The following is an 18,499-nucleotide window of genomic DNA, read 5'->3' as shown; positions in this document are numbered from 1 at the left end:
AAACCATTCGGTTTGTGGTTCATGGTAAAAACCGCTACACGTTGATGATAGGTGGACGATCGTCGGTATCCAGAGGCAACGTCGTTTAAGTATGGTACTGTTGTCTACTTGTGTGCAGAAAAAATAATTTGTCAGCCAATCGGGAGACGAATAGCGATGTGGTGCCAACTGCTAGCGGTACGTTGCGTGCGCTTGTGCTGCTGCAGTTGCCGGTTACACATTTAACACATATTGTATTAGAGCTCTGAACGAAGTATTGTCTCCGTTGAGTGTTGGTCGTTTATAAAGTGATAACTGCTAACGATTCTTTCTAGTCAGCGGTCGTTAGTCGGTGCACGTCGTGTTGTCTCGGTTCTGTATTATATTCATTGTGAACAATTCGATTTTAAGTTTTTCTTGTGTGGCGTTAATCGCCGAAAGGATTTACACGTTCTACTTTTTGAAGTGAGTATAAAACGAAATTTCAGTATTTAGCCAAACTTAATTAATAGCATAGTTAAACACGTTTATAGATTTTAAATTAATTTTAGGTTAAAATTTTATAATTTATTTTTAGGTTAAAATGTCATTAATTATGGTTAGGTTCGATTCTCTAAGAAAAACCGCTTTCGCTACAAGTCTTGTCCCTCCCAACCGAACGTCTTTTTAAAAATCAATAGTGACACCGCCCTCCCTACTGATCTGTTATATACAGCAAACGTTAGGTATATAGCCACGCGTCAAATATCAAAAATGAAAAAATTAATCATGCCTTCCCCTCTATCCTTTTGTTATTTAATTTAATTAAAAGTTCTGTTTTATACCTAGATTTCCATATTAATGACGATAAGTTATATTGGTATTATATTGTAGTACTTTTTGATCTCAATTTCCATTGATCATTTTTATTTTTACATTAATTCTTAATTTTGAATTGCGTCGTCTTACAGACTTTAATTTATTTGTCCTTACACTCTAAGGTATAGACCTCACGGTGGTACAGAAATTTTAGTACCATTGACCTCGCCGTTATTTTCTGTTGGACATATTCATTCGAGCAAAAACGAACTAGTAAAAAGTATCAACTGCAAATTCCGAGTTTTTTCGATGTCGTATTTCCCTTTTTTTTTCTATTAGATTCAATTTTCCGTAGTTCTTGTTGAAAAAATGGTGTTATCATTTAATTAATGAAGTAACCGATTAAAAACTCGTTTATTCTGGAAATCTCCTTTTGGATATTTTATGTAGAATATGCACACGACCATTTGTGTCTTTTAACTTTCGTTGTAACTGATATTAATTAGCAACAATAAACTTAAATAGTTTTTAAAAAAAGTAATTTACCTTAATCGGACTTTTTAATTAATAACTTTTAGGAACCTTTAATTCGAATAAGTGTGTCTAAAATTGAATAATATTTAAAATTATGTGGATCTTAATACTTTAATCAATTTGCAGAGCAACAAAATTATTTACATAAAGTTTTTAAAGCGTGTAGTTGTTGAGGGGCAGTTTGCAGTTGACAGATTAATTTTTTAAGATATAATTAAGATTTGACTATAAAATTTTTTAGCAGGTTTTAGATGACTAAATTCTTTTTAATGACAAAAATAGCTTATTTATCACATGTTTAAAATGCGATATTCAACGCTTTTCAATATTTATTATTATATTGTAACAAGAAAATCATCTTTATAAATATTTCTTTTAAAAAATGGTATTAAATTATATTTATTTCATATCTAAAACGTTATCTTCAGGTATATTATACTGTATAATGACCTTCGACTTTTGATAAGGTTATTAAAATAATCCTGTCGTTCTTATAATATCAAATGATAACAATGCAAATACTAACTTAGTTTTAAATTATCCGACGAACTCTCATATATACTCATTTCGTTAGTGTTTTATATGATTGATTTAGTTGATCGTTATTTTATAATTGATCCATACATTAATTCATATGTTTATTATTTATTTATTTATTATTATTTGATTGCTACTAAGCTAATATTATTAAAAGAAAAAAACTATACGTTATGAATATTTTATAATATATTAGAATAAATTTCAGTATTTTTAATAAGACTGTCCATTACTTACTATTAGTTGAATGTAATAAGTAGAATTTTTGCTCAATTAGGCCAATTTTAATACATTTTATCTGGAATAAAATGTATCTATAAATCTATAAATTACATACATTTTTTTATTATACTATTTGATGTTTTAAAAATATTTAAAAGACATATATTTAAAATTTTTATCATAAATAAGATTTATTTTAAACCGGCTAATGAATATTTATTATCAAAACTTTTTTATTTGGTTAAACATTTCTATCACCCTATAAAAATATAAAATTTGTTTAATTAAGCTGATGTTTTTTGTAATTTAAGAAGCAATAGTAAAACTAAATTATTAAAAAGTATGTCAATTCCCCTATTTGAATATTGTTCAAGTTTTTCTGTATTTTAATCATCTCAATTTTTTTTTTGCAATATTGAAAGTAAGTATTATAACTAAGATTTATCGAGGTCACGATATAGCTATTACTTTGTAAGATTGTCCATAGGTCGTTGACATTTTTCTTTTATACTCTTATTAATTTTTTACCATTTGTTCTTCGTCAGAGTCAACTATTTTTCTTTAATCTTTTTAGGTTAATTAACTTAATTTACGCTAATCAAATTTTTTATTAGTTTAATTTTTTTAGTGGTGTACAACAATTAATTATGAATGTATATTAAATTATATATGTAATTTAATTAATTTCAAATCGTTAGTTATAAATGTATCCGAAGCCTTAAAAGGTATACTAAGAAAAGAATATTTTGCTGAGTGGCCATATAAATTCCCTGATCGGATTTATACTCGAGAGATAGCTGGTTAATAAGATAGTTAATATATATCATATATATATATGATATATATGATATATATGATATATATATATATATGCAAAATTGCTCTATATAATTAGACTGTTATTTAAACTAAACTGTTAATATATAATTAAACTGTTTAAATTTAAGAATTAGTTAATAGAGTAATTATTTTAATGCTAACCACTCAATTTTTTTTAAAATAATAAATATTTTTGATTTTTTTTAGTGTTATATAATTCTTGATTTATCAGTTAAATTATCAGTTAGATTAATTTTTTGATTCATCCCGTTTAACTTATAATAAGGGTGTTAATTTTTTATTTTTTATTTTTTATAATGGTAACATACATATTTGACTAGCTTATAAAATAGAAAATGATCTGATTAAGAAAATGACTGGACGATAACAACTTTTGGACTAGTATTTCGAAAGTTATTAACATTTTTATGTCTAGATAAAAGATAGGTTCGGCCGAAATATGTTTAATGATAAATATTATTATACTTTCGCATCACAACCAGTCTATATTTTAAAATGGTTATAACAATGTAAAAAATAGATAATATTTGTTTTCAACCTGTTACTTTTTTCATTAGATCATTTTTTATTTTATAATCCAATTAAATATGTCTGTTGCCATTTAAAAAAATTAAGTTGACACCCTTATGAAGTATAAAGGATGAATTAAAAAGTTATAAATAACTGGTAAATCGAAAAATATATGAAACTAAAAAGTACCAATAAATTGTTTTATCATAATTAATATTTTAAGAGAAATCGAGTGAATAGAGTTAAAATAATCACATTGTATGTATTATTTATAATGTAAATATTCATCATTATACGGTTTTTAGAAGTACAAAAATGTAAATAATCATATAATAGATAAATTTTCTATATATTCAAAATTCAACTCGTGTCACAATAATTTTAATTATCGATATCTCTAAAATTGCTTTCTATGTAATAGTTAAATACGAGCGGATTTACGTGTGTCAGGGTGTCGGCCCTCCCAAACACCGATATTTTTTATTATTTAATATGTAAGGCAAGACTCTGATACGTATTCCAATTAAATTTTATTCATTAGGTTTCCCCACAAGAAAAATGTTAAAAATCCGCCGCTAAGGTTAAATATTAATTATTTTCATACTTAATAATCATGTATTGTATTTGTGTATATAAAAATGAATCGTATAATCAAAAAATTATAATTATCAATAAGTTGTGATAAAATTCTGATAACCTAAAATCATTTGATGCTTACTGAATAATATATAGTGTGAAACAGATCTCTTATAATTTTTTACCGATAATCATTTTGATGAAACATTTTATAAATAATTTTTGCATTATTAAACTACATCAATAACAGATATTTTATTATTCATTTTTAATATAAAATTATTTTTATTTTTTCAAAATTCTTTTGATTAATTTAATAAGCTATTAATTAATAGCTGATTTTAGAGTATTGCTTATGCAAAATTTTAATGGGATAACAAAAATTTTTTGGTGAGCAATTATTTAGTTGCATTTTAATACATTGAGTGGTTAAGAAAGGCAAGTGGATACAGCTCGTTATGGTGTATATGTAAAATGCATATTTGCGTGCTGCATATACACTTAATGTAATAAAATGTTTGTAACTCAATAACTTTTTAACATAAAATCAGTGGCGTCAATTCAGTTTATATTTAGAGGGTGCGATTTTTTAGTTTTTCACTTTGTTCTAATATTGGACTATTTTACGATTATATTAGTTTTTAAACAAAACAAAATGTCATCAAAAAATTTGTTCAACTCTTATGTTTCATGTAAAAGGAAATTTAAATGAAACTAATGAAGATTATTTAATATATTTATATTCAAAAAAACTAATATTAAGCTAATAATTCATAGTTATATAGTAAAAAAAAAATTGTTATTAATAATCACAAATCTTATGTATAACATATAATTGTAATTAATTATAAAAAAATAATAATATACATAAGTAAACACTAAAAATATAGTTAATAAAACATTATAATTAAAGAGTATTTACGATTTTTTATTTTAAGGAACACATTCACAGCTTTTATGAAATAAATATTATTTGTCATATGTTTTTACATTGTTTAATTCACCTAAATTTTTTAGTTATCAAAAAAATTATTGTTTATAATTTAAAATTTATAATTTATTTAATAGCTTACATTTATTTATTATTATTAGTTAATTTATCAATATTATTTTTTATTTTTGTCTTTAAGCAAGGCAGTGCTTCTTCGTTTATTATTTATCAATATTTTGTATTTTTTTACTATAGTTAAACTAATTTATTACCATGTAATCCTTGTTTTAAAAATTTTATTAATTTAATAGCTTAAATTCATCAAATTTTAATTCAATGATTAAATACTTCCATTAATATGGAAATACATTAGTGTTAAAATCATAGACTGATTAGATGACAAGACTTGATATGATATGGATTATTCTAAAATAACAGGTACAACTTTTCTTTGTGATCATTTCGTGTCCAGGTTTTTTCATAATTTAGAATCTAAATTTTAGATAGTAAACATGGAGCATAAACCATTCTATTAAAAATATGTCTGTTTAAAAACATATTTTGTGTGCTATAATTGGTAACACAATATAAAAAAATGTTGGTAATTCATAAAAGATAAGGATTTTATCAACAAAATATAAAAACATTTATGACGTGCTACTGAGTACACCGCCCAAATATTTTTGGCTTGTTGCTTTATTTTCGTGTGTCACTAAAATAATCAGGGGGTGCGATTGCTCATTCTAAAATCTCTTATACATATTTCCTGATTTTATAGTAAATTTTTTGTGGTAATTGATTTAAATATTTTTTATATTTTAAATATATTTTGAAATTTAATTAATATTAGTCATAAATTATCAAAATTTTTATGTCATTTTTTTTATTTTTAGTAATAAATTATTATAATTTTCAGCGAAATGTTAATTGTATCAAAAGTTATAAGAGTAGTCAATTATATCTGTTCCACTCTGTATAATAAAGTTAAATATCTTAAATCTATTTAACAAAAACTTCTTTGTGTGGTTTGATAAGTTAAATAAATCATTAATCTGTTACATAATATTCATAAAGTATATTATTAGATATTCTTCTATAAACTTAAATTAAGCGTAGGTTTTCTTTTTAGAAGGTCACGTTTTGCTATTTTGTTAGAAATTGTGCACGTTGCAACATTTTTTTTACAGTTAAATGCAATATCTGTGTTAAATAAATTTTATTACAGTGATTTGAATATTTTAAATAGTCTACGGACTTGATTCAATGTTCTAAGTTCGACCATACATTAGATAACGAACATTAACATATATATATATATATATATGTTAATATATATATAATTTATTTAGTATCGTAGATAAAACTCGACGTTTATATGAAATCATTTAAGCTTTTATGATTAATTATTGTAATATGTATTTACATAAAATAATAGATGAGATCATCTATTTTGAATTTTTAGTTAAAATCTCACTATTAATTTTTTTAATGCACCTAAATAATTGCGAATGAGAATTTATTCACAATGGTTGTAAATCCTCAACAAATGTTGTTAGGATATTTTTGTTGAACATGTAATACTATTTTTATGTGGAACCATTTGAGAGTATTAATAGTGCAATTATATTCTAAGTTACACGTGTAACTATATTTTAAGTTAAATGAGTTATTTAATATGACTAATATTAAATGTTAAAACTAATATTTTGGCTATTTTTTTTCGTGTTAAATTTGAAAACTTGTTATTAGTTAACAGAAATTAAAATATTTTATAAATCATTAGCATAAAAATTATTCATTTCGGAATTATATATTTAACAGTTACGTAATGTTTTTGTTATTCTATAATAGAACTCAATTTTTTAAATAGAAATATTAATTCTATGTGTACAGCTCATTGAATATTCAACTATTTTAAGCTGCCTTCAATTTCTACTTTTTTTTACTCGCATTTATAAAATTTTCAAGAATATTTTCAATAAATATTTTACTTTCTAATTAATAAAAAGTTAGATTTAAAATAAAATATTAGTTTTGTATTTATTAACTACGCGATAGGTAGCTGAGAAGGTATTGGATTTACTATGTTTTGTTTTTTCTTGTGACTGTCCATAAAATAATCCGCTCCTACTAAACTAATCTTGATTAACATTATGTTTAAAAATTACAAATCGTAAAAGGACAATGGTCCAAAAAATTAAAATTGAAACAACTTTTTGAATACTAAATATATTATTACAAAATTTATATTAACAATATTTTTAACACTAACTTTAATGACGATATACTTTTCTTCAAAGGTAAAACATTAAACTAAGTACTGAGGGGGTATAATTATATTATATATATATATCATCAATTTTTTTGTCTAATTTTTTATAATCAAAAAAACATGGGACTTTTAATCTATGTCAAACTAAAGTTAATACAACGTACTTTAATATATAAAAAAAAAACTCTAAAAACTCAAGTTAACGACAAATATCCATATATGAAGGGTACAGGGAAAAAACCGACTAAGTCACTTTTTTTTTAAACAGAGTTAATGCAACTTTTATTTTTAAAACGCAATTACAATTAAACAATCAACTGAAATTAAGTACTGCAGTGACTTAAATGTCGATCAAAAATACGCCAAAACAGGGCAAAACATATTTTTTGCTTATAATTTGTTGAGGCACTGTAAATGATAAAATTGCGAACAAAACCCCATTTGTTCCGGGAAAAAACGAACTAAGTCATCTAAAACAGACAAGAACCAACTAAGTCATCTAAAACTAACAATAACTAAGTATGGCATTTTCATAACAGTTATCTTAGTTTGTAATTTATAGTATTATCATTGTTGTTAATATAATAATGAAATATTATTACCTTGTATAGTAAACAAAATTATTATTATTCTTTGAGCATATATAGATATAAAAAAAAAATTAACAAATGATGCATGGATCACTATTCATGTGCCATGTTACGGTAAAATTTCTGAGCATTTGAGCTACAAAATTTCATAAGACTCATGAGATCAGCGTATTTGGCTTTCTTGATCAATATGGGCGCTGAAAGAGAAAGTCCGGATTGTAATTTGGGTATTTTAATATCATGAAGTTGGTTTTTTATTACAAAAATAGCTAGAGGTACAGCTTNAGAGAAACTTCCATAAAAATTATCAATTTTAAAGAGTTTTAAATAGTAACGGAAAATTTATATTATTCAAAATTAAATCAAATGAAATTTTTTTCAGTTACTTTATTATAGTACATGAAATTTTTTTTGTCTTTTAATCATAAGATTAAAAGATATAAAATGTACTAACAATATTTTTTCTATGAAAATTGGCTGTTAAAGTAAAAAAGTACAAAATTTCTTTTAAATTTCGCTAAATTTTTCTATAATATTTTTATAGTTAACATGTTTCAATGAAATTTTTATCAATAATACTAGAAACAATTATTTTTAATTTAGTATACATTTTATAAAAATTTAATCAAAACCCGAAGTACAGAAAATGTTTGAACGCAACAACATACACACAAACTAATTAAATTTTTTATTCAAGTTTTGATAATATTCTATGGCGTCTGCGTAATGTTAACCAAATTAAATATATACAAAATTAATAAATAATTAAAATGAGAAAAACGTCTATTAAAAATTAAAATTTGTAAAATCCCTGTTCAAATTTTTACTTTTTTATTATGTTAGTAAAAGTGTTTCTTTTTTGTATCGTTGTGCTTTATTTGAAAGATCTATTTTTTGAGATAACAGAAGGAAATTATTTTTCCATTTTGTAATTTTAAGTATGACTTCATATTCAAAAATGAAAACTTTCTCATAAATCACAAGACCTTTTGAAAATAGATAAAGAACGTATTCTATGTAATTAATATTCAAGTGAATTTATTATTAACCTACTCAATTGACATCCCATAAACGCGTACTTATGTAGTTAGTATATAATGAATTATATTTTACATTTAAGATAACACTTAAAATAATATTGACTTGTGGTTTTTTTTTATATATAACATTTTAAGTCAATTAACGTGGCATTTATTTTTTTTTAAGTTTATTTTGAATCTTTAAAAATTATGTGTATAGTGCACTGTTAAATAAATATATTATAAACATATTTTTCAATATTCTACCTAGAATAGTTTTAATTAAAAATTTGTAATATGTAAATTCTAAACATAATTTTTTATTTGCATATTTCTGTAATAATTACTAGAAATCGCATAATTTTATATTATTGTATAAAAGTTTCTTTTTTAGCTTTATTGAAAATATTTTATTAAATTTTTGGTTAAGCTATAAAATTAAAAAAATATATATATTTTGAATTTTTACGTGTATCATTTGATAAAATAAATAAAAAAGCTTACATCTATCATATTTTTTTGTATAAAAAACTCTTTTTGGCAGCATCATAACTTTGAGTTTAGATTATGTTCATTTTTATAATTAAAATATAGAAAACGAAGTAATTTATTTTAATGTTAGGTAATTGTTTTAAGATATTTTTTTTTTTTTAAAGCACAGTGTATTTTTTCATAATTTTGATATTTTACATGCTATTTATTTGCATATTTTACAATATTTTTTTGCATAATAATCCGGACCTTAATTATGAGAAATTTTCTACTTTGTTAGTTAGTGATATAAATAATAGATACTTGAAATACTTTTTTTTTTTTTAAATGACCTTAAATTTTTTTTTTTAATCAGTTTGCTGCGATTTATTTAAAAAACATTAATTATATTAATATGTCCTTTCAATATCTTGGTTATTTTAGTTAAGTTGGTAAAATGAACATGATACTTACAACAGGATACATCTTATTCATGTTATTAAGATAATATAAAAATGAAATGTTCAGTTCTATAATTGAAATTTACTAGCAGAGCTGGTGCTAGTAGACATGGTGGGGTCAAATGTAAAAACATTTATGCGGAGCCTTTTTAACACGCTTATATTAGTTTCACCTGTATGTATGTATGTATGTATGTATGTATGTGTGTGTGTGTGTATGTATGTATGTACAGGGTGTTCAGTAAGTCAGGAAACGGGTTTCTATTGTTCTCATTGTTACAAACAATGAGAACAATAGAAACCCGTTTCCTGACTTATTGAACACTCTGTATATTTATACTGATTACTATAAAAAATATATATCAACACGCTTTACTATCATTAAGAGATATAGAGTGTATTCATTCAGATTATAAAGGATGATTCCCATATCGTCATTTTTCGTCGCTACCTCCATGTTCCGGGAGTGGGTAATTTACGCGCCAGCTGCTTTCCTTGGATGTGGTAGCCGTTTCTCAGACTCCCTCCCCGGAATCGAACCCTGATTTCCCGTTACCCGTTACAACCATGATATTGATAGTGACTACTATCATAACCTGAAACTAAAAAGTAAAAAATAAATATTGTTTAAAAAAACACGCTTTTAAAGCACATCGAACTAAAAAGTTAAAAATAATTTTTAAAATAATTATGAATAAAAAATACTAGTATTATTGTGATAAAAGCGTGGGTGCTTTGTGCCATATTTTTCGTATATTGAGCGCCTGACGCTTTTATCACAATAATACTAGTATTTTTTGTTCATAATTATTTTAAAAATTATTTTTAACTTTTTAGTTCGATGTGCTTTAAAAGCATGTTTTTTTAGTTCTTTTAAACTAGATTTATTAATCTATGCTTATGAGGTCAATTGAAGCACGAAACCCTAGGCAAGCGTCTTTGCCCTTTCATAGGTCCTGTTTACAAATAATTTTTTTTAATGAAAAATAAGTTTATGCATTTATATTTCTTTTTATATGTTAATTTATTTTTTTATTCATACAGTAATTAGTGATATTCATTTTGGAATATTTTAAACTATCGAATAGTATTCGATAGTTTTAAAAAACTATTCGAATTGTTTTTATACAACCGAATAGTGTGTTTTTAGCATAAACTATCGAATAGTTTTTAAAAATATTTGAATGGGCTAGCGAATGGTTTCAAAAAATATTCGATTAGTTCTATCTAAAATTTGTATAAAGTACACTTAATTATAATAAGAAGATAATTAACGAATACTTAAAATAAATTATTATACAATTAATAACGGTAAATAGATCTCCATACCCGCTAATTTTGTTTTTTATCATATGAAAGGTATTTGTGTAAAATTTGGTTTTAAAAACTTTCCCCGTTCAGGTACGAATCAGGGTTGAAAATTCTCTCAAAAAGGTAATTTTTCAGTTTTTGATTATTATTTAAAACTACCACCCCTAGCGTAACAATGTATAGAATATAAATTATAGATTTTAATATTTTCTTCTAAAATGGTATTCACAAAAATTTTCTAAAATTATTTTTACTTGCTCTAAAAAATAAAATAAAAAAATAATTTTCAAAATAATCATTTTACAACAAAATGTTTCGTAAAGAAAAATGTGTCAAGTTAAATTTTTTAAAACGTTGGTCTTATGTAAAATTATAATTTTGCTGTTTTAATAACACTAACGACTAAATAGGATTGTTTAAAACTGTTTATTGAGGGTACTACGATTATAAATAGGATACAATTAATAATAAAAAAAATTAGTGATGGTCATTTTCAAATATTTTAAACTATCGATTAACTATTCGAATTGTGTTTATACCACCGAATATTTTATTTTTATCATAAACTATCAAATATTTTAAAAACTATTCGAATATATGTGTAACTATCGAATATTTTTACTATTCGAATAGTTTTTGAATGACTATCGAATAGTTCGATGGTTTTTATTCGATATTTCCCATCACTAGTAATTAGTACTACTTATGTTGAACATAATTAAAATATTTAAAATAATGTTTGAATGTTGTGTTAAATTTTGTATTATTATTTATTAAATACATTATTAATTTACTAATTGAAATAATTTTTAATATTTTTCAACCTTGATAAAGAATGATATACAAAATTCTTTTCTTTAAGTGATAACTAATGATAATTCTTAATTTATGAAGCTCAATAAAAAGAAACGACCAGATTTCATGAAATTTTATATGTTAGTTATGATGAAGTCCCTTTGGATTGTTTAACGGATACGTGTGTTCTCCCTTTAATAAAAAAGAACTTCAGCATTATATATAAAAATAAAAATAACGAATGTATAAATAAAATATATGGATACTTTGGTTTAATTAATTACTTCAATGAGCAATAGTGTAGTTTTATTAGTTACATCGTATTAACACAAATAATAAAAATTATATAATAATCGGTTATAAAAATATGATTTTAAACTAATCTTTTGGAATCTTGTTATATCATTGTACGCCATTATAATATTTTGTTAAACATGATTTACGATGAACAACGAAATTTGTACCGTATGATTAGCTATGAAATAATAGTTAATTGAATTGACGAATTTATAGTGAATCTCATTGTGTGTATGATATTTTATAATTAGATAGTTGTTTTATGAGCTGGAAAGCAAATGTGTTAGCGTTTCTGGTCACCTTTAAGAATCTAAAATTATGTCGTCTATCCGACACTACTATAAGTGTAACGATTGTATTTTTAGTCTCTGGACTATAGTCAACATCATAGACTAATACAAATATATCTCGGACTATGAACTATTGTAGTGTTGTTGTTTTATGGTATGCGGCAATTACAACCTGTCCCAGTCAGGGTTGTTAAAAAACATGTTGTTTTAAAAAAAAATCCGTTTAAAACATTAATAAACAATTTTAAACGTCCCACAAAACCAATGTAAATTTTGACATTTTTGGTGTTTTAAACAAGCAGAGTTTAAAACGTAACAACCCTGGTCCCAGTTGATAAAGTAACCCATCATATATGTTATGATGAAAAGTTTATTTTAAAGTGTTCTACAATGAGAAAATTTTAGCGCCTTTGTATACAGTGATTCTTTTAAAATTTATCTAAAACTCTAAAGGTCACCTTTCAAAAAAAAAATCCTCGAAATATAATTGTCGATCCATTGATTATATTTTGCATAAATGCTTTTATGTTAAACGTGTATTCATAGATTATATTAAGTTGTATTAGATAAGAATTACCAACAATTAATAATTAAAAAAAAAATTATTATTAGATGTAGTTTATAAATTAATTTTAACAAGATCACATTCATAATAATTATTATAAATTGACCTAGTACTTCAACAGGTTACAATATGTTTTAAATTGCTCAATATATTTCATCATGATTATTATCATACTTGTGTTTTTACTTTTACTTATGATAATTATTTTCACTATATTATTTTATCGAAAAATAAGAATGCTATCACAATGTGAAAAATAGTCGAAATAGTTTTTTATTACATTAATTTTTTAGGTTCGATGCGAAGCTGAGAAGGTATTAGTTTTACTATGATGTGTGTGTTTTTATTTTTATTTTTTTTGTGTGTCTGTTACCACTTTTTCTCAGCTTTCATCAAACCGATTTCTTTCAACAATACGTCAAAAGATCACAAATCGTATCTAGTCGAAGACATTACCCTCAAAATTTGAAAAAAATTTTCTCTTAAATAGGTTACAAACTATGCCACGATAGATAATCTAGTTATCTTTCCCCGTAAATGGAGGAAACCTCCAAAAAAAATACCAAATTTAAAAATCGCTTATTTTTTCAATTTTTTTTACTTAAAATTGCCATAACTTTTTCAAAAATGAACAAATCAATATCATTTTTTTTTTTAGATGCTTGATCTCTTTACCTATCATTTGGTGAATTTTTTTTATAAATCTGACCCTTTACCTGCCCACAGGAGAGGATTCAAAATGACAACTTTTTCACAAAAAATTAATTTTTCAACATAACTTTTGAAATTGTCCCGGAAAGTCTGACACTTTTATATATATCTTAAATTAAAGCTAATGTAATATAGTTTATTATAGAAAAAAAAATTTTCGGATTTTATTTTGTCTTCACGTCGAAAATGGCTACCAAATGCTATTTTTGTGTGAAAATTCTTGATTTTATTTTTTAGATTTTTTAACTTTATAATGTTATAACTTATTGAAAAGTTTATGGATCAACACAATTTTTTATGAGAAATAATATTTATATCCCTTTTTTATTCGACATACTTTATCTTAATCAGGATATTAATAAGGAAATAGCAGATCGTGTAGCTTTTGGAATAATCCACTAATTTTTTAAAAGTAAACACTATCTAAAGATTTGCATCGAAGCGTTTTTTATGATTGTGATTTTAATCACTGACAGATATCATTATACTTGATCCAACTATGCCACGTCACCACTGTGCCGCGACCCCTCTGTGCTTGATTTTTAGTTTTTATTAAGTTTTGTATTATTTTACAATAATAAATATTTTTAATTAATATTAAATTGACTATATTTTGACATGTCAAATGATCAAATTCGAAAAAAAATATTATTAATCAAACCTTTTTTTCAAATTTAGGCTAGATTAGATAATCATTTTCCAATCTGTTTAATTCATTGCAAAAATCGAAGCTAAAAGTTAATTTATAATATTAAACTCATTTAAATTACTAGTTGCTTCAAATAGTAGTAATTACTTTTTAACCTAAGTTAAGTTAGCTAATATATTAGCTAACTTAATAGCTAAAATTTCTATAGATTTTTAATTTTTTTTTTTTACCAGTTTATGATTAGTTTAAATCTATTTGGACAGTTTTTTCGGATCAAATTTTAACCAGACAATTGACTAGTCAATTGACATCATGTCAATCTAGTTTGAAATTGTTAATAAATTATAAAGTAATTTCTGATAAACTGAAAATCAAAATTTTTGCGTATAAAAAGTTACATTATATCGATCCTCCTTTTCAAATGTATGATACGCGTGGTAATGTTTGCTATTTAGTAAAGTAGACGAACTTTATTTCTCCAATTATTATTAATAATGATGCTCACGTTTATTTGCAATTGATTTTTTTATACATTCTTTCACACACAACATACGAGTAATGATCCGATAAGCGTTAATATAAAGAGGGGAATCGTTGATTAATAAACCTGTAGCAAAGATATACCATACCTTGTTTAAAAATGGTTCCGATAAATCCACATAGCAAGTATAAAAAAATTAAATCTCTATGTTTATAGTATCTAAATTCATATCAGTACTAGTTGTATGTTACTTTAGTTACTTGAATGTATTGATTAAGTCAATTTACGTGTAAAAATCGTGTTTCAATAAACTGTTCAAAATTTAATTTTTAAGTTGTTATTTTACATTTAATTTGCTGGTATGTGTTTTTATAAGTATTTAATGTTTTCTTGAAAACAACGTTTTTGTTTAAGAATTTATTAACTTTTCAATTATTATACGTCAAAATTTTTGTGTTTAATACTTAGAATATGACGTTTTTTTTTGAATTTCAAGTTCAGTAATATTGTCATTAAAACGAAACTAAATTAAGTGTCTTAAATTTCAGCAATTGTATTTCTATTGATTTTATTGCTCTATGAGTGAAATTTAAAACGTGGAAAATATGTCATACACTAATCTGTTTATTGATTTTTTTGTTCAAATATTTTTTTTTTTAATAATTTGTTTTTGCCAATATCAATCATATTGAGCTAGAAATTTAAATTATTTACTTAAGTTATTACTTGTAGTATAACCAATGTGTAATATACTATAGTATATCATTGTTCTGTAAAATATCAAACAACAATTTTGTTATAATGTTGTATCTATTGCTAAAACGTTTTGGTTTTATTCACAGGTATTGTGTGAATCATTGTATGTAGTAGAAGGTATATCGACATAGTTGATAAACTTCAACCAGATGGGAGTTCAAGCAAGAAGTAAGACCGATACAGCGGCCAGGCTGCCTGTTGAAAATGACATAAAGGAAGTTGACCTATATGATGAGCCCCTTAAACCTCAGGGCACAGCTCAAAAAAGGGAAATTATATGGCCAACAACTATATATTTTATTGTGTTTCACACATTAGCTGCTATAGCTGTGATTTTCTTCTTGAAAAATGTCAAATTCTTGACTATTATTTGGTGTAAGCTATAAATTAAATTAAAAAACATGAAGAACCGTTCTTATATTATATATTTATAATGAATTTTAAAATAAATAAATACATTTTTTTATATAAAATGTTTTGATTCTCAAGTTACACAGAATCATGAACTTAAAGTTTTTAAAATCTTAAAGCTCATTTCATTTTTATTTGATTGTTCTAAGTATATATTATTGGGCGGCTAGAATTTTTAGTAATTTCTTTAGAGAAAGAAAACAAATTTCATTAGTTTCCATTTTACAGCTCTCCTAGTTGGATTCATTGGACAATTTGGTGTAACAGCTGGAGTACATAGATACTATACACACAAATCTTATAAAGCCAAAATACCTCTTCAAATAATACTTTTGGCTTGTTACTCAGTTGCTGGACAGGTAAGAATATAAGATATTTTTAATACTATTAACATATTATTAATTTAAACTTAGTACTATGTCTCTAAAATTTAAATATTTTGATAATTTTTTTAAAAATTTTATAGTACAGAGTTGTAGATTGGGTTCATGATCATAGATTACATCATAAGTTTAGCGATACTGATGGTGATCCACACAATGCTAGTCGAGGTCTATTTTTTTCCCATATTGGATGGTTAATGCAAAGGGGACATCCTGAAGTTGAACGCCGTAGCAAGACTATTGATATGTCCGACATTGATAATGATCCTTTAGTACAATTTCATACAAAGTATGATGTTATTTATTTAAACACATTTTTTGGTGCACTGTCTTAAGAACTTCATTATTTTTATATTATGAAATATAGAATTTTGAAATCTGAATTTAATGATCTCAATAGTAAGAAATTGCAATTTTTGTACCTTGCATCAAAAAAAAAAAAAAAATTAATAGTTTTAAATACTAGAAATTTATTAATAATTTTTATTATTTTAGGTTTTATTGGTTCTTCAAGATAACCATGTGTTTTATAATCCCAATTATTGTACCAGTATACTTGTGGAATGAAAATTGGATCGAGTCAATATTTGTTGCTGGAGCTTTAAGATTTGTTATTTTTACCAATATGACTTTCTCTATTAATAGTATTGCTCATTTTTTCGGAACCAAACCTTACGACAAGTAAATTTTTATTTTTTTGTGTATATAATATATGTTTTATGACTATATATATATATATTTATAGACGTATCAAGTCTGCACAAAATATGGCTTTGTCTTTTTTGACCACTGGTGAAGGTTGGCATAACTATCATCATGCATTCCCATGGGATTACAGAGCTGAAGAATATGGGGGTAACATGACTAATGCTACAACAATAGTTTTGGATTGGTTTGCTAAAATTGGATGGGCATATGATCGTAAGACCCCATCATCAGATCTCATTAGAAGAGTAGCTACCACTCATGGAGATGGCAGTTGGCAAGAAGTGCCAGTTACAGAAGCTAAATGCAATTAGATTACTATCATTACTAATGCATTTTTTTCTAATTAAAAAGACTTTAAAAACTTATAAATGCCTTCATAGAATGTTATTTATTATCAATTGATAATTACAAAGACTATAGATTCATTTTTTTACATCTATTAATGATGCGATTTGCTATTAGTATCTAATATGTCGGTAGTTTTGAGTTAATTTTTAATTGGTATTAAAATTTAACTTCTTTTCAATCCTTGAATAATAATGTGGTTGGGAAATTAGCTCTGTATTAATAAATATTTTATTATATACTTTCATAGTAAACACATTTTTACCATTGTAAATTGCTGATAACTTTTGAGGTATTAATGTAATGTATGATTAAATGTGAATATATTATGTTAGTCGTGCTCAAATATAAATGTTTTATTTTTTTAGTTTTTAAAAAACATCACTTATTTTCTTACCTTGTGCATTTTTGTGCTAAAAATTTTAATTTTGTGAATTATTTAATTTTTTTAAATAATATAATTATCAAGTTTTGTTATGTGAAGTTTATACATTGATCAAAGTATTTAGTTTATAGTCTTAACTAGTTAAAATTTATGGAATTTATAGTGATTAAAGTTGACTGAAGAAAGTATTGTACAGTGAAGGATTTAGTAGAATTAGGTGTAGAGTTGTTGTTACATGAAGAGTGAATGTGTCAAACGTTCTATGTGCCAAAAATATATTTGTTCAGAAAACACAAAAAACGATGGTAACATGGGCATGTCTCACATAATGAACACCATCTATGAATGCAATTTTGTACAAGTAAAAAATTTAATTGACATTTGATTGTGGCCTTTGGTACATAGAACATAAATCAGAAATAAAACAATTTTTCACTTTTTTGGTACATAGAACGTTTGACACATTCACTCTTCACATATTATGGAGTCATATAAAAAAATCTGTTGTGGGGTTATTATTATTAATTTTTTTGTTAAAAAAGTGTTAAGTGTGTGCAATAAGGTATCCTATACTAACAATTAACTAAATGAAACCTTAGGTCAATCATAAAAAAATAGCAAGAAGTGACAAGTTATAGAGTCTTTAAAATTATAGTAAGTAAGACAGAATAT

The 18,499-nt window shown here is 24.5% G+C and overlaps 1 protein-coding gene across 2 annotated transcripts; it reads left to right on the top strand.

Annotated features, from left to right (window-relative positions):
• The first annotated feature begins 203 nt into the window (after positions 1 to 203).
• Positions 204 to 17,597, top strand: LOC126900463 (acyl-CoA Delta(11) desaturase-like). 2 transcript variants are annotated; one of them, XM_050676181.1, is made up of 6 exons: positions 204 to 444; positions 15,682 to 15,970; positions 16,235 to 16,365; positions 16,473 to 16,678; positions 16,885 to 17,070; positions 17,135 to 17,597. In XM_050676181.1, exons 2-6 carry the CDS (start codon positions 15,745 to 15,747, stop codon positions 17,406 to 17,408), a joined length of 1,023 nt encoding a protein of 340 aa, XP_050532138.1. In that variant the 5' UTR covers positions 204 to 444; positions 15,682 to 15,744; the 3' UTR covers positions 17,409 to 17,597. The 2 variants fall into 2 exon arrangements, with proteins under 2 accessions (XP_050532138.1, XP_050532139.1); XM_050676182.1 differs by lacking the exon at positions 204 to 444 and adding an exon at positions 15,051 to 15,198.
• The last annotated feature ends 902 nt before the right edge of the window (positions 17,598 to 18,499 follow it).

The sequence above is a fragment of the Daktulosphaira vitifoliae genome, unplaced genomic scaffold (genome assembly GCF_025091365.1).
Source record: "Daktulosphaira vitifoliae isolate Bord-2020 unplaced genomic scaffold, ASM2509136v1 Scaffold_3, whole genome shotgun sequence".
Classification (NCBI taxonomy): Eukaryota; Metazoa; Arthropoda; class Insecta; order Hemiptera; family Phylloxeridae; genus Daktulosphaira; species Daktulosphaira vitifoliae.
The sequence above is the reverse complement of the archived record's forward strand: the minus strand, read 5'-3'. Positions and strand labels throughout refer to the sequence as shown.